The 27,846-nt window shown below is 52.4% G+C and overlaps 1 protein-coding gene across 2 annotated transcripts in view; it reads left to right on the top strand.

Annotated features, from left to right (window-relative positions):
* Window positions 1-23,274, top strand: part of CELF5 (CUGBP Elav-like family member 5) — a 57,150-nt gene extending 33,876 nt beyond the window's left edge. For both annotated transcript variants that reach the window (XM_048830646.2, XM_048830645.2), the window contains exons 4-13: window positions 8,972-9,100; window positions 9,575-9,654; window positions 10,825-10,971; window positions 17,587-17,731; window positions 18,152-18,298; window positions 18,679-18,741; window positions 18,832-18,915; window positions 20,222-20,365; window positions 21,611-21,774; window positions 23,137-23,274. In XM_048830646.2, coding sequence (XP_048686603.1) covers window positions 8,972-9,100; window positions 9,575-9,654; window positions 10,825-10,971; window positions 17,587-17,731; window positions 18,152-18,298; window positions 18,679-18,741; window positions 18,832-18,915; window positions 20,222-20,365; window positions 21,611-21,738 — 1,067 coding nt within the window. In that variant the 3' untranslated portion in view covers window positions 21,739-21,774; window positions 23,137-23,274. The remainder of the gene's footprint in view (window positions 1-8,971; window positions 9,101-9,574; window positions 9,655-10,824; window positions 10,972-17,586; window positions 17,732-18,151; window positions 18,299-18,678; window positions 18,742-18,831; window positions 18,916-20,221; window positions 20,366-21,610; window positions 21,775-23,136) is intronic.
* The last annotated feature ends 4,572 nt before the right edge of the window (window positions 23,275-27,846 follow it).

The following is a 27,846-nucleotide window of genomic DNA, read 5'->3' as shown; positions in this document are numbered from 1 at the left end:
GTATTTACGTTGCAAATCTTCCTTCCTGTCTGGGAATGACAGTGCAGGAATAAATGAGGAGTCGGGAGCAAGTTCCCATCAGCCCAGGGGCAGCAGAGCTCCCATCTGTCTGAGATGCCCCGAGCTCCTTTCGTGCAGACGGCAGGAGGAGATGGACTTCATTGTTTCCCTGTCAGGTTTCAAGCAAAGGAGTTTACTACCAAGTCTGCAGGGAGTGAGGGGCGGGGGAGGGGCGGGAATACTAAGCAGCCCCCCAATATAAATGCAAATCCTCTGCAAAAAGTCACTGCAGCTTGTCATAACCTACCGTGGCCCTGGCCTTTTAAACAAAGCTAATGCTCTTAGAATGAAATCCCAGCTGCCTCACACTTGTTGTCAGGCTCCAGCCTCCCACCTGGGCACAGTCCCATTGAGGTTGCTTCTCCAGTGATCATGCATCATATGGATACAGCAGGAACTGGGTTCAAAGGATACTGTCTGTTGTCCTCATGGACACAGGGACCAGAGAAACTCCATCCCCCAGCGAAAGGACTGAAACAGCAACCCCCAGATATGCCTGGCCTCCTGCAAGAGACCTTGATGGAGAGGAGGATGAAGGCTGGGGAACCAGAACTGAAACAGGGAACTGGGCTGCTTCTCTCTCAGCTGCAGGGTAGGGATAATAACTTGCATTTCCATAGCAAGGAGCTCAAAACATTATGATGATGTCCTGGGATCACTTCACTCACCACTGAAATGCAGCCACCTCTGGAACTTAGCAGCTGTTTAAGAGCCACACTGCAGTGTAGGGCAGGGAGATGAATATTGTATCTAACTGAAATGGCGTGGGAAATCTAGGGAGGCAGGATGTAGATTCTGCTACACGGATTTGGCCGTGATATTGGGGCTAAGAGCCCTGAGCTTCTGAAGAACGCCAGGGGATCATTAATGACCACAAGTGATCTGGACATTAGCTTTGATTCTCATTCTAAACAGGGTGTCTCCCAGCAACAGGGCATCCCCAAGCACCATGCTGGGGCAGCTCCTGGGGTCATTGTTGGACCCCAGCTTGTTCTTTCTCGTTCCAAGGCTGCATCTCACCTCTGTGGTTTCTAACCATGTTAACACCCCAGGCGTGGGTGCCCCTTGACATCCTCACAGCTTGCTCCTTGTGCAAATCTGGGGCAACATGGATCCAGCCAGTTGGCAGAGTTAAAGCTGCACCTCAGACCCTTTCCCACCGGGCCACACTCTTGGATTCATCCCAGCTAGGAACTGGCGATCAGAGCACCAAGTCTTCTGAGGGAACCCCATTCTTGGAGAAGACACAACAAGGTCTGCAGATCAGGATAGAGCGATCTTACACAGTGATGGAGAAATGCTGCCCCTTGGAGAGGCAAAGATCTGCGGCAACACGGAGTGTGGGCCAGGCAGTCTTGTTTCATTTATTACCATCAGTTGGAAAGAAACCCCAGAAAACCTTTCCTGCGGTCACACCAAAGCCGACTTGCCCCATGGGATTCCAGGGATTGGCCTTTTCATGGCTGAATTGTGGCAGGCACCATGTTTCAGTATATTCTGCCTCCCACTAGCCTGGTGCCCTCGGACTGCATATTTTCGACTCAGCCGTAACTTACCACATCCCATGCAAGCCTGGGGTTATCTCACATTGTCTCTTGTAAACTAGTGACATCACCCGTGCAGAACCGGGGGCCTGCAAAACAGGGAGGTCTATGCTCTGAATCTTCCCCAGCTGTTTATTTTCCTTGTGACTATCAGTTTGGGCCTTTGTCCCAGGTTTCCAGCCATCCTTGGGCACTGAGAGCTCCCTGCATACATCTGATACAGATGTGTGCATGAATCCTCCATTCAGAGGTGTGGTGTAAACGGTGCGAGTTCTAGACTAGGAGCTAGGAACTTCTGAGTTACTGGTAGGTGTATTATGGTAGCACCTAGGAACCCCAGTCATGAACTAAGACCCTGTTGTGCACTGCTACAAACACCACAAACTGATTCCTACCCCAAACAGCACTTACCTCTAATTAATCCCAGCTCTTCAGTGGCTTTAGACCAGTCACTTAAAGTGCAAATCTCAGGTTATGTTTTATGTTTGTTTCTTTGAACACCGTAGATTATTAAAGCGGGGGAGGGGGAACTAATTCAAATCTAATGAGGTTTTCATTATTTAAGACTTTTAGCCTTTCATTCACTTTCTGCAAACGGACTAGTCCAGGAGTGTCAGACACTTGGCCCATCTGGTGAATATGGGTGACGCTCAGGACATTTTCAGATTCTGCAGAATCCCGGTTTTCATGGGGGGAAAAAAAAAGTTTCTAGTCTTCATGATTGTAGAGGTACCCTTCCCAGTGTGGACCGGGTATAACCTGATGCAGTGCTTCCTGCCTGAGTCTGCCGAGAGCCTGAACCACCATCTCTGGCATTCAGCCCTTCCTGCGCAAAGGGTCTGGCACCTCTGGGCTTGTCCATTTTACTTTTGTCTTAGTCAGTTTCTTTGGTGCTCTCCCAATATTGATAGGGTCTGAGCCTCTGACACAAGAGGGGGAGGGGGAGAATGTTGTTATTTTTTTTAAAAAAGTTTCCCCCTGGAAGTTTAAAAAAAATTTTCAAAATGTTTCTATGGGTGTTCTACTTTTTTTGCCCATGTTGTCCTGACACTGCCCCTTTAATAAATCACTCTGTACCTCAGTTTCCCCAGCTGTTAAAAAAATGGAAGATAAGAATACTTACCTCTCTGACCGAGGGGTTGTAGATAAAAAGTGCTTGAAGAAGTGCTAAGTGTTATTGTTATATTCCTGACTCCAACGGGCCGCAGCCATGAGTGACATACTGAGCATATGTGCACTGTTAAACATACAGCCATGCCCCCAGAACATTACATAACTGGTTAGGTGCAGTCTGACTGGGAGAGGAATCTTTCCCCTACTCTCGCCATGACAGAAAGCAGGACGCTGGGGTTGATTGACTAGCGGTGTGATTGGATATGGCACATCCAATGCCCTAGGATCCTTCTGTGCTGCAGAGCATACCCAAGCCCTCCAGGTTAACTGAGGACACCTTTTGTCCACTGGTGGAACTGAATTCACTCCTGGCCACCCATCCGTCCCACGCCGAGTGATTTGTATGGGTTAGATCAGTGTATTCGGATGGGAGTTACTGCAAAGATGATGTTATTAAACCTCTACAGAACACATCTTCTAGGCAGTCACTTGGAGCTTGAGAAAGGAAAGGCACTTTTCCAGAGTTGCAAGGGCTAGTGCAGGGGGGAAGCTCGTCGTCGGGGCAGGAGGCAGGGCTTTCTTGGGAAGCAGTCCAAAGCTGTGGCATGAATTCCCCAGGAATTAGGGGTCATCATAAACCTCCCCACCTTGCACTCCACGTGGCCAGCACCGCATGCCTCTCTGACCTGCCTGCTCTGACATTCAGCAGCACCCTGTGCATTTCAAAACAACCCCCTGCCCCCGCCCCCACCCCCAAAGCAAGCCATCCTCTGCACACCCAGTTCTCCCCCTGGGGAGAGGATGAGAGAGAGAACAAACCACATGTGACAGATGTGAGTCATGGTGCTTAATGCACTGCTGGAAGGTGCTCCAATGCCGCGGTGGTGATGAGGGCGGCATAAAAACCTGTACAGAATGGCGTGGCTGGGGAGGGGTTAAAGGGGGCTGGGTGAGAAATTGAGCTGGGTGAAATCAAGCTGCTGATAATCTGTCTGGGGAAGTTGGAAAGGAACGCTGTCTAGGGAGAGATGAGAAAGATTGGGAGCGAAGGATGAGCTAGAGCAGAGCTAGAAGGGGAGAAGAGCGAATAAATTGCAGGACCAGGAAAAAATAAATGAAAAAGGGAAGGAATAAAATGAGAAGAGTGAGAAGAAGGGAGCAAGAGGAAGAGGAAAGAAACGGTAAAGGGAAAGAGGGTCAGAGGAGAAGGGAAATGCTAATGAGACCGAGACAGGGAGGCCGGAGCAGGGGAGAAATAATCAGCAATTTACATGAGTTTGAGGGATTTTAGAAAATAATAGTAATGATGATGATGATGAAGAAGAAAAGGACAAAAGCCAGGCCTGGGGCAGCTTTAAAACCATCATCGCAGTGAATTAACCACCCGGATGCAGCTGGGGAAGGAACGCCCTGTTCTCTGCCTCATGTGGCTCAGAGACTGCCGCCCCCCGTGGCCTGGGATACCTGGGATTAGGCCTGTCCCCTGAATCCCACCGCTGCTGGGGGCAAGGAGCTGAGAGGAGGGCCCTGAATGAGAGGGGGCACCCTGGTCCCTCTTTGGCAACTGCCATCACCTGGTCCTTTGCAAGGCAGGGATCATGGGTTTTCACTTCCCAGCCCCTTCCCCACCCGCCTCCGCTCCCAGCCCAGCGGAAGGGGCCGGCTTGATTTCCCATGAGCCACCGAACGCTCTGCTGCTCTGAGCTGATAGTCATTGCTCACCCGAGCCCATTAGCACTGTATTAGTGACGAGGAAGCTCCCTGCGTTCCCAATGAGATTTATCGTGGGAACCATCCCATCCGTAACGGGCTGCACAAGGGGGTTTCCTCCCTCTCCCACAGCCATCCTTGCTCTTCTTCCCCCCCCCGCCCCCGCCAACAGCTGTTTGGCCAGATGACCTAATTCCACTGGGTTTTAAACAGGAGCAGCATCCCCTGCTGTTTCTCCCTCTAATGGCTGAACCGTTCAGCCTTAAAACCCTCCAGTGTTCCTCATCATCGCTCCATCAGAAATCCACTCCGTGCTAGGCCCCTCCTCGTGCCCTCCCTTCCCCAACCTGCCTGAACGACGGCCTGCCCGAGAATGGGTTTCCATGGGAACTCAAACTCCAACAGTCGGGGATAAGAGACAATTTTCGTGGTTGCTGGACAGCCTGGGAAATTACTGATCAGAGGGTGAAAAAGAAGAGCTGGAAAGAAGGTGGAGAAAGTGAGGGGGGGAGCCCTATGTGGCTGAGACAGAGAGAAAGAGGGAGACCTGCAGCTTGGCTTGCAATAGCTCCACAGGCCAGGGCAATAATGCAGCAGCCTCAATGCTTCAGATCTAGGGGACTGTTCTAACCACTGCAAGATGCCAGGGGCTCCTGGTGGCTTGGCCAGCTGTAGAACTGTGGGCGGTGCAAGCTCAGCCACTGATGCTCAGCTTCAAAGTGCTTGCTGACGCCCTCATAATAGGAAGGGACTAGGAGCCAGGTGAGGAGTTTGGGGGACGAGCTGCAGCTTTTACCAGGAAAATGCAATCAAGAACATTAGCTGCGACTTTGGGGCTGGGCGTTGGGCAGCAAGGGGGAGTGAGAGGTTTGCTTTAATCATTAAAATATTTTTAATTAAAGCGACGGCATCGAAATAAAAGTCTTCCACATTGTTAACCTACCATTGTTAACAGAAAAGGATTAAAGGGGGAAAATATTTATTTCTCTCTCCTTCCCCAAGTTTGCGTATTGGACAGCACTGAGTGAAAATGACTATAAAATTTCCCATGTATCGTCCTTTGTCAGTTTCCCCTGTTGCAATATTGCCAATTCCCAGCATTCATAAGTTAGGCTCCCAAAAAAAAAAAGTTGAGATTGTTTTATTTGCTTTCAGATGTTTGGGTCTTTAAGGGTTCATGTTTTCAAGCTTTATGCCACAACTAGGAGGGATAGAAGCTTACATTAAAAAAAAAATGAAAGCAAGATTCACACATAATCACAGGACTCCAAGAGCTGGAGATTTCAGAAATGCCCCCAGCAAATATTGCAAGACTTGTGATAAAATTGAGAGAGAGGGAAACATTCAGTGTTGTTTGTGTGGGACTTTCCTGCAGTGACAAGAGAAAGAGGAACATTTATTTTAAAAAAACAACAGGAAATTGTGATAGTGAAAACATAACAAAATATCCAGTGGGCTCAGGGGGCTGGTGGAGAACCTGAAACGACTTGCAATTGATTTTTAAAACTGACCGCTTTCAAGTTGATGGTGTTCCCTTTTGACACACGTCCAACGCTAGTTAGTGCCTCATGGTTCCAAAGGAATATCGCTTTGCCCAGGATCATTCTCGCTGGGACAATTGCAACCAACAGGCATTTGTATTGAAATATGGGACAGGCCCAAAAGGGAACAGTTTATCTGAAATCCTCACTCCCCTTCCCCATTCGTTCCCCGCTCCCTGGACAAACAGAATCCCACTTTGGATAAAATTAGATTCAGATCCAAACGGCCAATCATCTTGCAAAAGCAAATCCCAACCCAATTCTCCTTCGCTGGCAATTTTTAAATCACAATTGGATGTTTTTCTGGAAGATCTGCTCTCGTTCAACAGGAAGTATTGGGGGACATGTTATACGGGGGGAGAGGGGCGGGGGGTGTCAGACTAGATGATCACAATGGTCCCTTCTGGCCTGGGAATCTATGAACCTAACACATTTTAAAAAAAAATATAAATCTCCTCCCCAGTTGCTGCCCCATCCCATTCTGACCATCTCTGGGCACGAAGCATAGCTTGGTGGGCAGGAATTGGGACTGGTCAGTGGTCTGCTGTACTGGGTGTCTGAGGAATGTATTGAAAGGGATTCCAGCAGGTCAATTTTGTCTCAAAGTTTAGGTGTTTTACACCCAGACTTTTTACAGTGTCTCAGATCAATAGAAATATTTCCCTGATATTTTCCCCCGGTCGATCCAGCACGGATGTGTTTTTAAAGAAGATCTGCCCTGCAGTGTTTGCAACCCTGACACTGCAGCGTTAATACATGTGCATGAGACCCTGAACATTTCCATTGTTTGTTAAACTCTGTTCATTTTATTACCTCATCCTCAACACCCCACTTGTTTGTTTTGTCCACCTGTTGCTTCCTGACTAGCACCTAGCTTGTGAGCTGTCTGGGGCAGGGGCTGTCTTCCTTCTTAGTTGGCTGTACAGCACCTTGCACCATGGGGTCCTGATTCTGGACTAGGGTTGCTAGGCGTTGCCGTGATACAAATAATAAATACTCACAATAAGATGAACTTGACTAGCCACTCCAAAGTGAAACTGTCCCATTTATTTTCATTGTCCAAGGGCAGAGAGGAGGGTAAAACGGTGACAAGCAAATGGAAATGTTTAAAACTCTGCGCAGATCTAAGAAGCTGGAGCGTTGCAAACAGCATTAGTCAGGAACCTTTGTCTTAAAAAAAATGGGGCTGTCTTCTCTGGTCATCCACCCTGTTGCAAATCAAGAGCCAGACCCGTGACTTTTAACCCTTTCAATCAAGTTGATCAGAGGGCAGCTTGTCCCATGAAAATACCTTGACGTTGAATGAGACCTGTGTGTTTGTGTGAGTGAATGCATTTGTGTGCCCACAGCTGTACGTCTGTCTCCGTACGGCAGGAGTGCGTATCTGTCTGCACGTCTCTCTCTCTGGAAACGTGGCTCTGAGAGCATCCGCGGAGTCACCGTGCGACGCATGTTGCCGGGCATGCATGAGCCTGTGTGTGGTCACGTCCATTATTTATGGGTGTGCGCATGTGTCTCCCAATGCGCTCTTGTGTAAGTGTGTGCCGGCACGTGTGGGCCCTCCCCTCACGTGTCCCCATGTGTGCGCATGTGTGTGTGGTGGGGGGGAACAGAGCACTGGGTTACCTAGATGGGGAGCCACTTTCTAAGCCGGTGGGTGCTGCCCACAGCGTGAAAGCCTCCCCCACCCTTGCCCCCCTGTGCTATTGTAGCTTGCAGACCCGTTGTTTTTCAGGTCACTGCACTCTCAAGCAGATAGCAGCCTCCTCGCTATTTTCCCTGACACACGTCACATTCAATCGGTTTGGTTTGAAGCCAGCCCCTCTGATCCTGTCACTAACAATAAGGAACCCTCCCTCGCTGCTCCTCCTAAACCTCATCCTGACACAGTCATTCCCTGTGGGGCGTTTCTCCTATGCATGTTCCAGGGGCCGTATTTAGCCGTTTCGGTGACACGACCCCTCTGCGGGATGGGGGTCAGGATCATCTCTGGGGTCAGGCCCTGTGAGTAACCAGCTGGTGTGATCCAGAGACCAGAGCTCCACGCTGCCAACGCAACCAGACGCCATGTTTCTCGCCGGCCTAATGACACCCGGCTGTAAGACGTTAAGATCGGCGCCTGGACTTCGGGCCGGATCGGGGGCCGTTTTGTGGGGGGTGATGGAGAAGGGAGTAGGGCGGGGTGGGAGCAGGAAGAAGGCACCCCGTTGTTGTCATCACTTCTGCTCCCCCCACGTCCACATACACTCTCCCAGAGTAACCTTGAATTGAGCTTTTCCCTTACAATTAAATAATCTAAAGCGACTAGCTGCCTAACGTGAATGTAGCCATGTGCCTTTCATCCGCCCTGGGCCAGAGTGTGCTAAGCTCTCAAGCCATGCCCTGTGGACAGTGGGAGGGAGGGAGGGGAGGGGATCTTCATACTCCCTCTGCCCCCCCCATCTTCCTGGCATGAGTGCCAACCCTTTGGCAACATTTCTAGAGTGCGGGAGACTGGGAGCCAGGACACCTGGGTTCTTTTTCTGTCTCAAGATGCAGGAGAGGGGTCTAGTGGTTAAAGTCTGTGTGGGCTGGGAGCTACAGCTAGTCCCTCCCTCATCGTGAGAGCCAGGAAACTAGAAGTCAGGGCTCCTGGGTTCCATTCCCTACCTCTGCCATAGACCCGCTGGGCAAATCATGTTTCCTCACCTGTCATGTGGGGAGGATAATACCTACCTTGCAGGGGGTGGGCCTGTGAGGTTTCACTCTTTAACATCTGCAGTGTGCTTTGAGATCCTCCGATGGAAGAAGCTAAGGAAACGCAAAGAGTTATTAACCCTTAGGGGACTGGATCCCTGCTTGGTGTAACAGGAACCTCATTGGATTGATGTCCGGGATGAATTGTGGCCCAAAGAAAGTAACTTACCTGCCCGTGTGTTACATGCCGAAGGCCAGATGCCCCGTGTCCTTGTCCTCGGAGCCGCGAGACTCACAGAAGGTTGATGTTTCTGTGTTTGCCCCTAGGGGACAGGAAGCTGTTTGTGGGGATGTTAAATAAGCAGCAGTCTGAGGATGACGTGCTCCGGCTCTTTGAACCATTTGGGGTCATTGACGAATGTACCGTGCTCCGGGGACCTGATGGCAACAGTAAAGGTGCGAGCCTCCTCTGTCTGTCATGCCTGCTCCACAGGTAGGACTCTGCCCTGCTGTCTCTGCGTGCTGGGGTGTGCCCAACTCAACCCCTGCGCTGGGCGGGTCTGTATGTCAGGGCTGTTTCCCTGCCAGAGACGGAGGGTGGCAGGCAGGAGGAGAGGCCTGCTTTGGAGAGGGGGAACATGGCTTGAGGCGAGTCCCGGGGTCGGCAGACATTGATGTGCCCAGCTGTCTGCCTGAATCAGCTGGAGCACCTGCCAAGCCATCCTGCCTGCTTCCATCTGTCCTCCTGGCCCTGGCCCTGGAATGCTTTGTAGGGATCAGCCTGAGCAGCAGGATCCGGATCTCAGATTCTGGGACTGTTCAGATCCAGCCTCGGGCCCGCTCCCCAGTACGCAGGTGGCGCCTGGCTCCCGGCCTCCCTCGCGGGTTTGCTCTCACCTGCAGTCTCCCTTGCTCTCTGTCCCTCTCCAGGCTGTGCCTTTGTAAAGTTCTCGTCTCACACAGAGGCTCAAGCAGCAATCCACGCACTGCACGGCAGCCAGACGATGCCTGTGAGTATGAGTCCAAGGTTCCCGTCACACCCCCTGCTCCCCATCTCTGTTCAAGTGACCACTCCCCATCCATCTGTGGCTGGGAACCCCCATCACCGCTCAGCAGAGCAACAAGCACATGCGTGTGTTGTGTCCTGTGTGGCTGGGACTGCATGGGAGTGTGTGTTACTGCTCTGCCTACACGTTCAATTGTGTGTGCCCAGTGCATCCCGTCATCCTGACTATCTTAGGCAGGGGTGGCGGTCGTGGTGCGTGTTTGCCGCGGTAGGTCTGACTGTGAGCAGACAGGGCAGGGCGTGTGTGTGTATTTGGGCTCCTATAGGCATGTGGCTGTGTGTGACCCGATGTGCCGCCTCGTTACCCGGATGTTAGAGTTTGCAATTGTGTATCTGTGATTGGTTTGGGGTTGGTGTGATTAGGGGTGCCCGGGGACAGAGTACATCTGTATCTACCTACCTATACATATGGCGGTGTGCTTGCCCTGTTGTCTGCCTTTCCGTCACCCGGGGGTGGGGGGAGGGGTGTAGAAAGGAGTGTGCGATTGTGTCCAGAGTGGGTGTGACTGTGAGTATTCTGGGGTGTGGTGTGCATGGGTGTACATGCTTTGTACATGCTTGGGGGTGGGAAGCAACATCTGTTCTGAGTGCCGGAGCGATGGCTGCCGTAAAGTTGTGCATTCTCTCTCTGTGTCACCCCGGGTATTGTGGGACTTTGCATTGCTATTCTAGGATGCATGTGTCACTTACTTGCCTGCATACACAGTTGTGTGTATGTGCCTTGTACGTCAGTGCTGTACCGGTGCCTTCCTGTCACCTCACTGCCAGCGCCTGTGGCCGTGTGTCGTGTAGGTGTGAGGACAGCCGGATGCTCAGCGCTGCACCTGCAGCTGGGCGCCCTTGTACACCCCTCCTGCAGCCACTGTGTTTTCTTGTGTGCGTGTCTGTAGCTGTGTCCACCAGCTTGTGTGTCTGGGCAGGGCTCCCCCTAGCTCTTGGGTTCAGATCTCAGCCTGAGCCTTTCACTCTGACATTTGCTGCTCTGCTGACACTCCTCCTCTCTTCCGCTCTGTCCTGCCTCTCCTGCCAACGCCGCCCGATGCCCTCACTGCTGTGCTCTTCTCTCTCTCTCTCTCTCTCTGTCTCTCTCTCTGTCTCCTCTCTCTGTGCCTAGGGTGCCTCCTCCAGTCTAGTCGTGAAGTTTGCTGACACCGATAAGGAGAGGACTCTACGTCGGATGCAGCAAATGGTGGGGCAGCTGGGGATTTTCACTCCGTCTCTCACCTTGCCGTTCAGCCCATACAGCGCGTACGCGCAGGCTGTGAGTATCGCGGGGCCCTATCGCCGTGGCGTGACACGACGGAGACCAGGGCTGGCGGAGACCAACCAGCTCCCGGAGCGGTCAGCTGTGGTCTCCTGGGTTCCCTTCCTAGCCTGTCGTGCTAGGTGTGCTGCATGGCCTGAGAGAGACACACAATCCAGCCCTGGTGCGTTTCTCCTAGTGGGTGTGACTGGTTGGCCGACAGGCCCCCGGGAGAGATCTGGTCTCATTTCTGAGCTGAGACGTATTGCTTCGGTACGCTGTCTGCTGTAGCTAGTGGACCGGTTGAAGTGTCTGGGAGTCCTGAGAGACAGTTCAAGCGTGCCCTGGTGCAGTTCTCTCGTAGGGTCTGTCTATGCTGCAGTTCCAGGCTACCCCGTGCTGACGGGCGTGCTGTCGCTTCACTGCTCCGGGACCCAGCCTAGCTAGATTAAATCTTATCCTGGAGAAGTCAGCTCAAGCTGCAATCACACCCCGGGATTGCAGTGTAGACGTTCCCTAGGTTTGCGGGCTGTTTGGATGCCTGGGACTTGTCCCCTGGATATGCAGTCTTCGAGTTGTGATGTATTTCTCTAGTATCCGGGAGTGTCCCTGGGTTGGGTGTATTGCTCTCTTAGCCCTTGGGAATGATTGTGCCCCAGTGCATTGTGAGTCCTAGCAATCCGGGTCTTCGCGGGTTTCTCTCTTAGCTTTTGCTGCAGTGCTCAGGAAAATCCTAGCATCTAGTCCAACACAGTTGGATCTGGAGTGTTTCTCTCTTTGCTGGCGTGATCACGTGGCCTAACACGACTAGGAGAGTCCTCAGATTGAGGAGCACATACCTGGCTCTGCTATATTTCTCTCCTTGCTGGTTGTGCCTGGATAGACTCATAAGAACATAAGAACAGCCCTACGGGGTCAGACGAAGGGTCAATCTAGCCCAGTATCCTGTCTTCCAACAGTGGCCAGGGCCAGGTGCCCCAGAGGGAATGAACAGAACAGGTAATCATCAAGTAATCCATCCCCTGTCTCTCATTCCCAGCTTCTGGCAAACAGAGGCTAGGGACACCATTCCTGCCCATCCTGGCTAGTAGTCATTGATGGACCTATCCTCCATGAACTTATCTAGTTCTTTTTTGAACCCTGTTATGGTCTTGGCCTTCACAACATCCTCTGGCAAGGAGTTCCACAGGTTGACTGTGCATTGGGTGAAGAAATACTTCCTTTTGTTTGTTTTAAACCTGCTGCCTATTAATTTCATTTAGTGACCCCTAGTTCTTGTGTTATGAGAAGTAGTAAACAACACTTCCTCATCTACTTTCTCTACACCAGTCATGATTTTATAGACCTCAATCATATCTCCCCTGAGCCGTCTCTTTTCCAAGCTGAAAAGTCCCAGTCTTATTAATCTCTCCTCATACAGAAGCCGTTCTATACCCCTAATAATTTTTGTTGTCCTTTTCTGAACCTTTTCCAATTCCAATACCTCTTTTTTGAGATGGGACGACCACATCTGCACGCAGAATTCAAGATGTGGGTGTACCATTGATTTATATAGAGGCAACATGATATTTTTTGTCCTACTGTCTATATCTTTCTTAATGATTCCCAGCATGCTGTTCGCTTTTGTGATTGCCACTGCACATTGAGTGGATGTTTTCAGACTCAAGACCTAATACTGTACGGGGTCTCAGGTCTTTGGCTGCAGACCAGGGCTACCAGAGCAAAAGGCTGTTGTCCAAGAGCTGCGTGATGGCGGTACTGTTATTTTCAGTGGGATCTGGGCCATTCTCAGAGGCAGGATTTGAAGCCTGAGGGACCAAAGGTCCCATCTGACAATGCAAATCCTACCTTCCTGTGAAGCATCCAACTCTGGTTGGTTATTTTCATCTTCAGGTCAGCTGACCACCTCATGTAAGATAGAAAGGCCCAGAGAGACTACATATGTCTCCACTGTCATAAAAAACCCACAGCGCCACGTCTCAGAGCCCGGCTTGATTGGGGCTTGTGGAGTTTGGGCTGCCGGACTACAAATTGCAGTGCAGATGTTTGGTCTTAGGTTGGAGCCTGGGCTCTGGAACCCAGCCCCCCCGTGGGGTTTCAAATCCAAGCCCAAATGTCCACCCTGCCCTGCAGCCCGAGTCCCATGAGCCTGAGTCAGCTGACCCAGGTCTTCTACTGCAGTGTAGATGTCCCCTCCGTGACTTGCTCAAGGCTACGCTGGAGCAAAAAATTTAACCCAGGCCTCCTGAATCCCAGGGTAGGGTCATCCTTCTGACTGCCCACTTGGGAGCGGAGTGAGAGAGTTTGTACCCACGGGTGCCCCTTTCACTTTGGACTTAGGTGCAACCTTCATTCAGTCTCCTTTGTCCCATGGACCCCTCCCTGCCATGCACATGAGGGAAGAACACTACATGAGGGAAGAACACTGTCTGAGTTTGGAGGGAGGAAAAGCTGCCTAGACCTAACCCCAATTGATGTCAGTCGTTTACGTGGATCTCATGTCAAAGGATCCCAAATTGTACCCGCGTGGGACTCGCTCCTCACCCTCCCCCAAACGCAGCCACCTGTGCTCGGGAATACGGCAGCCGTTGAATGGGGCGCCCAAGGAGGCGGGGCAGGATGCGAGGAAGAACACCATCCGTGTCAAACTGGAACTGCAGTGGGGAGTTCAGGGAGCCAGCACATGAGTGAGCTGGGCCTTGGCCAGGATTGGCTCATGGGACGATTCTCATGGAAAACGATTGCAGGACCTATAACGACCTTGGTGTTACGTGCCATTCAAATGACGACTCCTCCTCCTCTCACCAGCACCCTGCTGCTGGGACACGGGTTCAGTAAGGACCTGGACGGGACAGTGCCTTGTCCTGAGTTACCAGCATCGCCTTCTCCAGCACCCCACGGTTTGCTTCAAGCTCCCCCATCCAACTACTGGCCACCCTTATTCTAGTTTAGCTGTAACAAGATCCTAGCCAAGGGGGCCAGCATTGGCACAGTGGGGCTTTTGTCCATGCTAGTTTCTGGTTTGTGTGTTAGGTTGTGGGGCAGGCAGGGGCGGGGGTGGAGGGAGGTCATGGTGTGAGAGGTCTTTGACTTTAGTCTTGGCCTTCATCTTCTCTTTCACTCTTGACTGGCCCTGCCTCCCACTCCTTCTCCTTGACTTCATTCCTGGCCTTTTCCTCCTTGACTCTTGGCTTGGCCTGCTTTCCTTCCCTTTGGCTTTACACTCATCCTTCCCCTTTCTCTTCTCTTTGACTGTGGCCCAGCCCTGGGCCTTTAATCTTGGATTGTTGCTTGCCTTGGACCTTAGGCTTGTCCTGATCTTTGGCTTCTCCTCTCTCTGGAAGTTTGGATCCTGGCCTGTTCTCGCCCTCACTGCACCAGGGTGTCGCGAGTCTCTGTAGTGGTCACCCTTTGAAGCACCCCGCATCGTATGCGGAAGGGGTGGTAACGGGGAGGGATTTGCTAGCAGGGTCCTTGTAGAAGTATTCCGAATGTTAATCCAGTGGGCAGCCTCAAGTGGCAGGGCTTGTGCTGAGTTAGAGCTCGGCTGATCTCTGGAATGGCTACAGGTTTTTCCAGGGCAGCCCTGATGTGGAAGACTTGACACTTGCAGCTGCCCCTGGCCAAGTGGACGCCGTTATTAGAATGTATCAGTGCGGCAAGTGATGGGGGCACTGCATGATCCCAAGGGAACCTCTTTTGATCTGTTTGCTCCATAATACGCTGGCAGTCTTTTGCCAGCTTGTGACTCGCTGGGTCTCTGGGCCGAAGCGATCAGACGGGTTAGAACAATGGGGATGGTAATCCCCTACACAGGGCAGAGAAGGAAAACAGTTGTGACCCTGCGTAAGGACCATGAGTGGTTAAGACTTTGGCTTAACATCGCCTCCCAAAGACAGCAGCGCCACGTAGCACCAACCTGGGGTATTGGTTTGATACCCTCTCTTGTTCTACCTACTGAGATAGCCACGACACTCCCAACCCTGACTTGCCTGGCCTAGGAGGTCTCCCAGTCCAGTAACCACAAGGCTTATCCCTGCTTTGCTTAGAAGTGGGAGCCACTGGAAGAAGCACACGTGTGGGAATAGTGACAACCCAGCAGCTTCTTCCAGGGAGTGTCCATGTGGCGTTCCAGACAGCGGCTCGGTGGTCTTTCCATTAGCATGTCGAGGGATCTGCACAGAGGTCCTGGGGTGGTAGCCATGGTGCAGGAGTTCACTCTCCTCACCTGTGGCATTCCCTTTGGGGTGGGAGGGTGTGGCAATCAAACGACACCCTCTTTCCCACTAATATTGCGCCCTGCATGGATAAGCGACACGGGTGATGTGACTCCCACTGCGGGGTGCAGGCACCTTCAGGGAAGAGAATTTTCTGCCCAGAAGCCAAAACGCTTTATTGATTCCCCTTCCATCCTCCGTAGATCTCATGGGAGCTACAAAACGAGGTTTACTTGGTCCAACCTGAGCACAGGGGCTGGGTTAGATGACCCTCGAGGTCCCTTCCAGCCCAACATGTCTGTGATTCCATGATTCTCCCACCCATCCCACTGCTGCCCTGCTGAGCTGAATACTGCTCCAGCATGCCTTGCTCGTGCCACTATAAAGAGACATTAACGCCACAACTTTGCCAACTCCTATTTTGACTCAACAGCAGTGATCGGATGAAGTGCCCAAGCTAGATTTATCTGTCTAGGAGCTACCAGTCCCTTGACTCTAGAACTCACTGCTTTGGTCCCCTGTGTTTGCTGATCTCTGGGCCACATTGGTTGCAAAGGCCCTGTATATGCTCAGTCTTATTAAGGGGTGAGTTAAGTTGATGCAGTATCCATTAGAGTTGAGAAGAGACAGGAGGGGAGTGCATATAAGGGGATTCTCTATTGAGGCTTCTGGACACAGACAGACCTTGGGGTTCTCTCTGGCTCATTAGCACCCAGCCTGGGCACCTTGGATCGTCACACAAAGGTCTTCCTCCCTGCAAATGTCAAACAATTTACTCACTGTCATTCTTGCCTGTGCGAAACGATGGTGTCCGATGCTGTCACAGGGTTATAAAGGGGCTGGATAATTTGGTGGTCATTAATAACTTTTGCAGCTATTTGCGCTAAGATCTACGTAATCAAATCTCATGCTTCAGAGCATCAACGGATGCTGGTTCTAGGCCGCTGGGGTCAGGAAGAATTTTCCCTTCCTCCCCCTCCTCTCCCCCAATGTGCATCACTGCCTAGTTATCCAGGTGCATTATCAGGGCAAGGCGTTTTGCCTTCCTCTGAGGCACCAGGTGGAGGCTGCTTCTGGAGGCAAAATTGCTCTGATTTTGTATGGCAAAGTCTGTGATGTGATCTTAGCACCAGCGAGTACTGTGTGGTGTTAGTGTGGAGTCTAAAAGGGATTGCATGTGTCTGAGAAAAATACCAATGTATAAACAGCCAGCTCCTGGCAATGGGCAGGGTGTGAGGGGAGCGATCACACAGAGCTGCCTAGTGGAATTCCCATCCTTTGAGCTATTGAAAACCATACTGGACCCTACACTAAGGAATACTTCCTAGAGAGCAGTCTTGCACTGGTCCACTGGTGGGAGAGGGCTGGGAGGAAATGCCTTACTAGTCCTTTAGCATCTCTAACTTGTCTGGTTCATTTATAAGGTCTCCCTTCATGAGTAGATGAAGACAAGGTTGGGAGGAGGAGCATGGGGTGGAGGCAGTTCTGTCGCCACAACGCATCGAAGTGCCTGTGGGCTTCTCTTGTAATGAGCTGGCGAATATGTATGCGGTACCGCTGCCCTTTGTGGAACAGAATCAGAGCTTTTCAACTGTGTGTCATTGACCCCATACTGCTAACAGTGATTCTCCTTTAGCTCAAACTCTAGGAACCCATGTTTTCAGAACAGGAGGATCCTCAAGTTCTAGCCTTGCTGCTGCCATGAGGGGTCATGGTGTGCAGCCCAGAAACGGCCCAGGAGGCCGTGGATTTGTTACAGTACTAGAGAGATGGGCTGGGGCGGTGATGGGGGGGTTGTTATGAGCTGGGTCTGGCTGAGACTGGAGTTTGGGAGCTCAGTCGAGGCCAGGGTTTGGGTCAGACATTGACATAAACCTCTTCGGAGCGGCTCTTCCCAGGAGCTTGTCCGGTCACGTCCCAGCCCAGCTGCAGGGAATCGGCTCCTTCCTCTGTTGAATCAGACCCACGAACAAATCCACTGGTGCCAATTTGGGGTTGAAGCTCAGAGGGGTTTGTCTGCGAGGTTGTGTTTGTGGTGCCTTGCTGGCCTGGAGCTGTCCCTGCAGGAGCCGTCGCCCAGGTGAGTATCCGGGGTGCAAGGATGGCCAGTGCTCCCTTTGCTGCTCCTCGCCCCATCGCAAGGGAGGGCCTCGCCAGCCAGGCTGCTCCCGCCCTTAGCAGCCCTCTGAGCTCGAGAATTTGGGGTGGATTGTTGGAATCTGGCGCCCCCTCGTGGCTGGTGGGAGATGAAACCTGCCTATCAGATCCTGTGGCTGAGTTAGTAGCTGGGGTGGGGTTAGCATGTGGGCGCTGTGTGAACGGGTCGGGGTCTGGCCCTGGAGCCCGGGGCTGAGTAACTTACTAGACGGACCCTGGCACCAAGGCTGAAAGGACGTCTCTTTGCTTCATTTCACAGCTGATGCAGCAGCAGACAACGGTTCTCTCCACGTCTCATGGCAGCTACCTGAGTCCAGGCGTCACCTTTTCCCCATGCCATATCCAGCAGATCGGCGCGGTCAGTCTAAACGGGCTACCAGCCACCCCTATTGCCCCAACCTCAGGTAGGTGCCCATCACACTCAGCTCTGAGTAGAGCAGAGTTACTATTATTATTATTTACCCACGTAGTGTTTAGGTAACAACCAAGAACGGTGCCCCATTGGGCTAGGCAACAGAGCAGTAGCCTATGCCTGGCTTGCAGAGCTCCAGGGCTGCGAGCTTCTTTACAGCAGTGCCCTACCAATGCTATTTAGGCCTGTGGCATTGTGTACCTATTCCCCATGGCACTGCCCTGTCTAGTCCAGCTGAGGCTCCAGCAGGGGACTGGGAGACCTCTCAAGGTCTCTCCTGGTCCGGTGGTTCTAGGGCTGTGAGCTTCTTTGCAGCAGTGCCAGCCGGAAGAGGATAATGAATCGCTGTGCAGAGTCATTGGTGGGTTGTGGAGGCCAAGCTAATGTGGGATTTGTTTGCCTTTTCCCTCAGGGTTACACTCACCTCCTCTTCTGGGCACAGCTGCAGTTCCAGGGCTGGTAGCGCCAATCACAAACGGGTTCACTGGGGTGGTGCCTTTCCCAAGTAGCCACCCCACCTTGGAGACAGTTTACGCCAACGGCCTTGTGCCCTACCCAGGTACGGTGGAAGGGGAGGACCTTTGATTGCCATCTTCCTGGCTCGTACGGCCAGATGATCCGATCAACTCCACCATCTCCCCAATGAAATGCTTTGGCTCTTGTTCCATTATGTGTTCTCTCTCCTCCCGCTACCCATCCCTGCTTGTTCTAGGTCTCTCTCTCTCACCCTCTCTGTGTCCGGGCTTAGCCACACGTCACAAGCCAGAGACCTCGGGGAGCCAGAACTAGTAACCTTCCCTGGCTTCCCAAACAAGGAGTTTCTCATAGCTCCTGGCAGCAGCTCTGGGTCCCTTGGGCTTGCGGCAGAGTCAGGGAGCGCATATGTAGCTCTCCCAGGATTCCCTTTTCATTCCTTTCTCTTTCTCTCCCTCGCTCCAGCTCAGAGCCCCTCGGTGGCAGAGACCTTGCACCCAGCCTTTACCGGGGTTCAGCAGTATGCAGGTACCTGTCCCCTTTCACGGCCCTCCCCTAGACTTCCCTTGTGTTCACGTTCCGTTGGATAACTGGTTTGTTACGTCTCGTTGACCACAGCCATGTATCCGACCACGACCATCACCCCGATAGCCCAGACCATCCCCCAGCCACATCCCATCCTGCAGCAGCAGCAGCGAGAAGGTGAGGACTTGGGACAACGGGAAGCTCCGGTCTGGGGGCTGATGCTCTGATGCTCGTGAGATTCCCCCTGGGGGGAGCTGAGCCTTGTGGGCTCTGATCTTCCCCCGTGGAGGGTGAGCAGGCACCACACAGTGCTCTGGAGAAGCCCAGCACATGAGCCACGGCTTGGCTTCAAAGCTGGCAGCGTTGGTGCCACCAAACCACGTCAAGTGCACAAGCCCCCTTCTGGGGTCGTCCCCAGTCACACAGGGCCTGATCCACAGCCTGTGGAAGTCAGCCGAAAGCCTGGATCAGGTCCTTGATGAGTGGAGAGGGAGGGGGAAGAAGAGTTTAACCCTTTGCACTCCATCGGTCATCAAACACCCCCAGAGAAGACTCCCAAAGCAGTCTCTGCACTTCTTGGACTTTCTGGGCCCCCAGCCTGGGGATTTGTTTCTCATCCTGTCACTTGCAATCATGTGACCCGAAAGGGATGAGGATATCGTTATCACCCCGCACTGGGTGCACAGTTAGTGGTCTGCCCTGCCGTGCCAAGGTTTGATGCCTGAGACTGGCATGCATAGCTGGCCCAGCATGGGGGGAGAGCCCCAGCATCGCTCTGCAGCGGCTCCTCCTGGCTGGTCTGGGAGGAGCGTTGGTGGATTCCCTTGGCCATCCCTGCTCAGTGCAGCAGACTCCATCGAGGGCCTGGCTCACGGCTTTAATCAGCAGGTTTGTAATCTGTAGGCTGCCTGGGACCAGTGGCTGAGTTGGCAGTGCCGGCTCAGCCCTTCCCTGGGTGTATTCAGCGCAATCTTTGAGGTTTACCATGTGGTCATCTTTCAGCTGGGACTTCAAATCCAAGGTCCAGACCGCGACGATGAATCCCCAGGGCTCTCAACCCAGCGGCTTCCACCAGTGCTAAGTTCATGCAAATGGAACAAACCCATCAGTGCCCAGGCTCTGGCACATCACTGAAGGGGACTGTCCAGTGTCACTGGGGAGAACCGGGGGCTGTGATACCTAAAGTTGCTCTACACAATCCTGCAGTCATATGTTGTTCCCAGGGCCCTGCTGGGATAAGTAGTTCTCTAACTGTGGCTGTGGGGGCAGCCCTCTGAGCGCCCCCCCCCCCCGCCCACCCTTCTGATCCAGAGCTTAGCAGACAGTGAGAACCGAGCTGTAGGGACGTTTGGGAGGGGGAGGTGGCCTATCAGAGGTTCTCTTACAAAGCTGTTCTCTGAGCTGAGCCCGTCTCTTTCCCCTTTTCCCCGGGGGCTGTGCACACTTGTGTGTCCCGTCCTCCCCTCCCCGTCCCTGACTGCAGGTCCGGAAGGCTGCAACCTCTTCATCTACCACCTTCCTCAGGAGTTTGGAGACAACGAGCTGATGCAAATGTTCCTGCCCTTTGGCAACATTATCTCCTCCAAGGTGTTCATGGACCGAGCCACCAACCAGAGCAAGTGCTTTGGTGAGCAAGCCCCTTTCCTGCAGCCGCAGGGTGCGCTGGGGGGGCGGAGCGGGGCAAGGCTGGGTGAGCCAGCAGTCACCTGGGGGACAAGGTGGGAAGGGGATGAACTCCCCTGGGGCCCGGCACGTGGTGATCTAGAGGCGTTTGGGGCACCCGAAGTCTCTGCCCCTGGCTCTGGGTGGAGTGGAGGCCACAGCGGAAGTGTGAGAGAGTAGCTCAGCAACGTGTGTGTGTGCGTGTGCGTGTGTGCACGCCAATGCGGACTGGGGCTGTGTATAGACTGGTTGTGGGTGTGTGTGTACACACCAAGGGATATATGTGTATGGACTTGTGGATGTGTCTGTGTATATGCAAGGTGATATGGGAGTGCAGGTGTGTATCTATAAGGAGTCAATGTGGGTGTGGGTGTGTGTCCATGCTATCAGTGTAGGTACTTACATGCCCCCCTCCCCCCCCAGCAATATGTCAGCACACCAGCCTAGAGGAGACAGGGCACGGTTAGTTTATAGGGGCTTGTTTCGGTCGCTATGTTTATCGGTGTGTGTGTGCTCGGTGTTGTGTGTGAGTGTGAACTGGCCGGGGCCGGGGGGGCGTTCTGCTGCTGTGCGTGCGCAGAATTTATGGCGGGGAGGCTGGGACTTGCCCTGACTGTGGCTCGGCGTACGGTGACATCTGGGGGTTTCTCTCCTCTCTGCTGGGGGCAGATGTCACCGTCTAGGCCCAGCTCCTGCGCCCGTTGGGTCTGCTGCCCTCACCAGCCTCCTGCTTCTGCTCAGCAGCGTCCGTGGAACTCGGGGATCATGGCTGCCGGGCGTGAGGTTTCTCTCGGCCAGCAGAGGCTGAGCCTATGGACTAGCAGGGCAGAAACCTGGACCTGGACTCTGTAGTCAATGGGGAGCCCATGCAGAGTGGAACCCGGGGTGCGCACCAGGCAGGCTGCTGCCTTTTTCCCCAGCTGAAGCCTTTTCTCAAGGCATGCGGCCTCATTCCTAGATAGCCTGAATTTCAACAGTCAGGCCTGGAGCACGCAAAGGTGCCGATCACTGTGGCAGAGCCTAAATCTAGTAGCCCGGGATGCAGCCTTTCAGCCAGGCGCAGCTGGAAGGGGGATGTTTTCCATTGGCCGGGCTACCCTAGGGTGGATGGATTTGGGCCAGTGCACCCCACCAGTTCTGGTCAGACGCGGGGGCATTAGATCCGTGGGAAACTGCGACACTCTCCATCCCCCCGGTCTTTATCCTGCAGGTTTTGTGAGCTTCGACAACCCGTCCAGTGCCCAGACTGCCATCCAGGCCATGAACGGCTTCCAGGTCGGAATGAAGAGGTTGAAGGTTCAATTAAAACGGCCCAAGGACGCCAGCCACCCCTACTGACAGCGTGCGAAGCCAGGAGTCAGTGCTGCAGCACAGGTAAAGCATCAGACCTCCCAGCTCCTGCTCCTCCACCCAGGTCCACCTCCACCGCGGCCCTGTGATTCTGCTGCTGAGAGATCGGTGCCAGAAGCATGTGAACCAGCTCTCAGTTGTTCAGCAGCCCCAGTTCATCCTGACTGCCCTGCCGTAGAGCTGGGTATGAACCCCGAGAGATTGTTTTCAGGTGGTGCGCGTGACATGGGCTTAGACTACGGCACAGTCTCCCCAGGTAAGTGGTGGAAGCCACAACACTTGGGTCATTTAAAAATGGCCTGAAGCATTGACTGAAGGGAACAATCCAGCTGTGTGGAGTAGACGGGACCAAGGGTTCTTATGTCCTAATACAGCCAGCAAGACAAAGAGCTTCACAGAATCATAGAATATCAGGGTTGGAAGGGACCTCAGGAGGTCATCTAGTCCAACCCCCTGCTCAAAGCAGGACCAATCCCCAACTAAATCATCCATCTCTGCTTTCTGTGGACACTGGGGCAATACACTGGGTTAGGAACAGGGAGCTGGGATGAAGCACCATTTCTGCTGTTTAGTTTGGACGTGGTTTGAACGTCTGTGGTGACAGCTTGTTTTTCTCTTTTGGCTACCCTAGGATGGAGGGGTTTTGCTAGCTAGGGCCCCGGTGGGAGGGTTTGGAGCACTGTGGAGTTTGCTTGGCATCAGGGACCCAGCGAATGCTGGTTTTTGCAGCCGTTCCCATGTGAGAAACCCTTCTCCCCTGGGACGCTGCAGTAGGAACTCGAGGGACGCCGCAGCTTCAGCAGGGACATGATTAGCGGATGATGGACGTCAGCCACCACTCATGCCTGGCCGTCCTCTCATACTGGGTTTGGTAATTGCTTCGGCTGCCAGCACAGAGGCGTCCACTTGCACTAGTGTTACTGCACCATGCGGGGCTGTCCCTCTCCAACACTCGAGTCATATGTGTCTACTAGGTTGGGGCGATCGGTTTAACCCCCATCACAGAGCATGTTCCGGGCACTTCGTGCTGCCACAGGACTGAAGGCAATGGAGCCCTGTCTACGCTGGCAGCCAAACCGGTTCTCAGCCCGGCGTCAGCCATACTCCCTCAGTGTGGGTCTAGACCATGTATGAAGGCTTATGAGTCCGGTACAGCCTTTCAGCTAATGAAGCTGTCCCTTCACAGGGATCCAGTGGTGTTGGGTTCAGTGCCTTCAGACCGCTGAGCTGAGGGAAGGCTGGAGGGGTGGGGAGATCTGCAGCTGACCCCTAATAACATGGGGTCACGTTCCTCCAATGGAGAGGAAGGATACATTTGAGCAAGGGCAACGAGAAGCCTTGGTGTTAACCTAGAGCCTCCTAACCTCCCACCCTCTTTTCATGCAGGCAAAGGAACCGTCCAGAGGAAGAAGAATTTCTGCTTCAAACTGATTTCAGGAGAGGCCAGTAAATTTAAGAACTCTTTTGACACCGCCCCTTTCCGTCCCACCCCGCCCCCTACCCCGAAAACGTGATGCTCCGAAGAGAAGAGACACTTTGGAAGGCTTGACATCGGCCCAGCTGCTGCCGCCACCACCATTACTGGGGGAGGAAGGGGCCAGAGAAGTAGAAGACCAGGCTGCCTTCTGCTCGGGATAGGCGTGGAGTGCCGTGGACCAAGAAAACACAATTGTTGCGTCTCTAGGTCACCACAGCAACTCACGGGATTTTGGCTTTCACCCTTTCATATATAAATATAAATATATATATAATATATATATATATATACAGTCTCTATTTTTTTTTAACGTAAATCACAGGACCAAACTTTTCCATTCAGAGACTCCCTCCTCCTCACCTCTAGAGGGGTTAGGGTTACTGCTGGGACAGCGCCTCCTCTACGGGGACTGCACAAGGGCCTGGACACTGTCAGAGAATGTGGCCACGGGGAGATCCTCTCTCCACTTGGTATTAGCAAGCGGTGAGGAGAGAGCGAACTATATACCTCCAGGAATGGGGCAAGGCCAACTCAAGATTCACTCACCCATCAACCTTAGCACCAGCTTGGTTAAGGATATTGAGAGCTCTCAGTCTTACTCCTTAGAGGGCTTCTGCAGACCAGGCCACTGGAATTTGGCTCTGAAGCCCGTCTTGAGCACTCCTGGAATGGGAAATAAGCTACCTTTACCCTTCATCTCCGGCAACAGCAGACCTTCCCCGTGCTCAGCAAAGAACCCTTGACTTTCATCGTTCTCCATGGCAACAGGGAATTTTCCCAACCTATCAAAGGCGAGCGCTGTAATCCTACAGCAGAGAGATGGAAGCCTGAAATGGCCTCCACGTTCCGGCTAGAACATAGAGCTGTTTATCAAGCGTTAGCATTTCCAAACCAAACATTCCATTGGCGATGATGTTTACTCCAGTTGATGACCTCTTAGCCCCTCCGCAAGGCTTTTCAGAGCAAATGCACGGAGGATAACATTGTAAAAGAGGTTGTTTTGTTTTTTTCAGCATTCCCCCCCCCCCAACCATCCAAGGACAAATTATACAGTATGCAGCATATATAGATAGATATAGATATAGATATAGATACACTTAAGCACAGAACCCAGGTCCGAGTTTGGTTAATTGGAGCTCCCCTAAAGTAGGGATCGTACGGACAAGCAGCATCCATTTAACAACTTGAAACAGTCCCTTTAAGGTTCTACCAAAATAAGTTTAAGCAAAAGAAAAAAACAACTTCTGAACAACTATTCCAGAGTTTGATAATGTGCGAAGAACATTCCTGTGCGTGTCTGCGTGTGTTTGTGTGTGTCTGCGTGTGTTTAAACAACATCAGCAGAGGGTTGGTGGGGAAAGACCGATGTAGCAGTTTTAGAGGAGAGCTCTGAGGACTAAGTTTCTCTTGGGACCTTTATAATCAGTCGTCATTCTCCAGATTCCCATGTGCCGATGTTCCCCATGCTCTTTAAGAAGGTACGTTTGTGGCTCTTCACCAACCCGCGCTGTCTGATTCTGAGAGCACATGAGAGAAAGGATGAAGTGTTGAAAGCTTGTGCGTTTCTATCGTCCATGTTTACTGATTGTAAATACCATTTTTATACTTAACATCTATTATGTACGTGATTTGTACGATGTTCTTTATTTCTGCTACAAGTGATTTCATGAAGTTTGAACTTTAATCAAATTTTGAACAAAAAAAATTACCAACAAACAACAAAACGGAAAAAAAAAAAAAAGGACTTTGGAAATTTTAGGTTGAGCTGGTTTGAACTAAGTGTCTAAGATCAGTTTCTTCCCTCACAGTTACCAATGTGACCGATCCGGTGTTGCAGGTGAGATTCAAGCTATGTCTTAATGTCAAACTCCTCGCTCTGGTTGAAAGAATCTGAAATTTATTTAATAAAAGTTTTACTTGTTAAGTAACTGGTTTTTGGCTGTTGGTTGTGTCCAAATGGTTTGACGACAGACAGGATGGCACCAGATTAATAAAGCATTTAAATACAGGCTTAAGTCCATCCCTATGCAGCAAATCAGTTGGGATACATCTGCACTGCAGCTGGGAGATGTGATTCCCTCAGCTCAGGTAGATGTACCCACGTTAGCTTTAATTGAGCTAGTGCACTAAAGATAGCAGCATGGCCATGGCAGCAGGAGTGTTGTGATGTGGGCAAGCCACCAAAGCACCTACCTAGGACCTCAAACAGGCTTACACTTGAGCTGCTAGCCCAAGCCACCAGGGCCACTCTGCTGTTTTTAGCACACTCACTTGATCAAAGCTAGCGCATGTGTGTCACCCCAAGCTGGGTTTTACGTCAGCCAGCTGCAGGGGCACGATACCCTTAAGCACCCGGCTACAGTCAAGCATGTACTTAAGGTCCCTCTCTATTCAGCAAGACCTGGAGAATTGGAAACGAACAGAAAGTAGGGTCCAACTTGGGCTGTATGCCAGCAAATTTCCTTATAAACAGGCATCCCTAAAGAGCAGTAGCTCTCTAGGATGTTCGATGGCACCATCCCCCTAATGTCTGCATGCTGCCCCAGCACCTCTCACTGTATTGGTGCCCCCAGCCCTGGTGAATGCTGGAGGACCAGGAGTGGCAGCATTTGTGTTTCAGAGCTGGGGACATGGAGAAAAGGACCTGAACTGCCTCTGAAACCCAACCGCATCACACATGCCCCAGTGAAGCAGAACCGGGCCAGGCTCAGTGACCTACACAATAAGCTACATCAGCTAAAAGGCTAATGGGCTGTTCTTTAAGTGAGCTGTAGCTCACGAAAGCTCATGCTCAAATAAATTGGTTAGTCTCTAAGGTGCCACAAATACTCCTTTTCTTTTTGCGAATACAGACTAACACGGCTGCTACTCTGAAACCTGTCTTCTCTCACTCATTTAATTTGTTAGTTACAAAGTAAGGCTGTTTTATTTTTAACTGTGATTATTTCCCAGAGCAGTTCTGTACATAAAATGGACCAGCCCTTTAGGACTCAACCTCGAAGATGGCCCATCTATTAACTTAGACCAGAATATCTGAGCATGGCAAGAGAGAGAGAGAGAGAGGGGAAAAAAGCAATTTCAACCCTCCTCTGATCTGTAGCGTAAGGTAAGCGGGCCTGTGGTCAGACCAGGGCAGCAGGATCTTGTGTTCGCTATTAGCTCAGCCCGGTGTGTTGCATGTTTGTTTCAATTTCCTCTTCTGAAAATGGAGTTGACATTTATTTTCCAGGCAGGCCTTGTTTATAAAGTGCTTTGAGATACTCAAATGAAAGGTGTGCAAGGAAAGCAAAGGCTGATGGGAAAATAAGGGCTCTATAAGGCTAGCTTTTAATGTTTTCCCCTCAAAGTCATGGTGCTCCTGGCCGAGGCTTCCTACGTGCACTTATTGTTCTAGTTTATGTTTAAACAGCAAAAGCAACAGTATGGAGACCGTTTTTCCAATCGCCGTGTGATGCACTCAAAGGATGATTACAGTTTTGTGGGGCCCTGGGCCAGAGCAAGTGGGACCCCCTCCCTACCCCTTCTGTCTGCAGTCCCATTCCCGCCCCCCGCCCCACCATGCTCCTGCCAGGGAAATGGGGTCAGGGCGTAGGGGCTTGCCCTGCCCCCCCGCCCCCCCCAGACTCGGCACTCCTGCCGGGGTGCATGGTTGGGGCAGGAGCACCAGGTGGGTGGGTGGAGAGGGGCAAGCCCCCGTGCCCTGACCCTGCTCCCCAGCAGGAGAGCCAGATGGGAGGAGGGAGCAGGGTCGAGGCATAGGGGTGCCAGTTTTTCCAGGGCCCCCCCAATTGCCCAGGGCCCCTGGCCCTGTTGGCCCAGTGGCTAATCCACCACTTGCATCGGTCAGTTATCTCACATCTACATGCCTTTGTTTACTGCAACCGTCACGGAGCTCATAGGGGAGACTGAGGATTGCGTATGAAGCACTTTGGAGGTCCTTAGGCAAAGAATTATTGCCGAGAGTGGCTGGACGCTTGTCCCGTACTGGCCGGGTCAAGCCCCAGCCGAGCTCTTGCATGTTCTAGTCCTGGGCGGTTTCGCCATTGACAGTGAGCAGCTGAATAGAATCCCGGTGAAAAGGGAGGGCGGGAGGGAGGGAGAGGGGAGACTGGAGCCCTACCATGCAGCCTGGTACAATACTCCACCCACTGGCTCGGGCAAGATGTCCTCACACAGCAACACGGGCACAGCTCTAGGGCTGCAGCCACCGGCCTAGGACAGAGGAAAAGGGGCTGCAAGGGGAGGCAAGAACGTGCAAGCAACACGCTGCCTGCTGCAGCATTCATTCCAAGACCAGCTCACCTAGCAAAACGTTTTGCTACCCTCGGCTGGAGGTGGGGTAGCAAGGGAGAGCCCAGTGCAGTGGCAGGGGGGGCCACCCCCCCATCGGATCCTGCCAGAGACTATAGGTACGGACACAGGGCGGGCAGCCCCTCTCGCCACCGCTGCTCTTTTTGGTCCACCCGCTTGTGCAGAGCTACTTCAGGCATGTTGCAAAAATGCAGCTTGAGCCCGGGCACCTGCTTAGCCTGGCCTAGATCACGCTGCAGGGTACAGAGTGACATGGCGGCAGAGGGGAAAACTGGGCTAGGGGCTGGTGAAGGCCTCCGATGAATGAC

Source organism: Caretta caretta, chromosome 25 (assembly GCF_965140235.1).
Source record: "Caretta caretta isolate rCarCar2 chromosome 25, rCarCar1.hap1, whole genome shotgun sequence".
NCBI classification, from domain to species: Eukaryota; Metazoa; Chordata; order Testudines; family Cheloniidae; genus Caretta; species Caretta caretta.
Note: the sequence above shows the minus strand (reverse complement) of the source record. Positions and strands in the feature narration are given on the sequence as shown.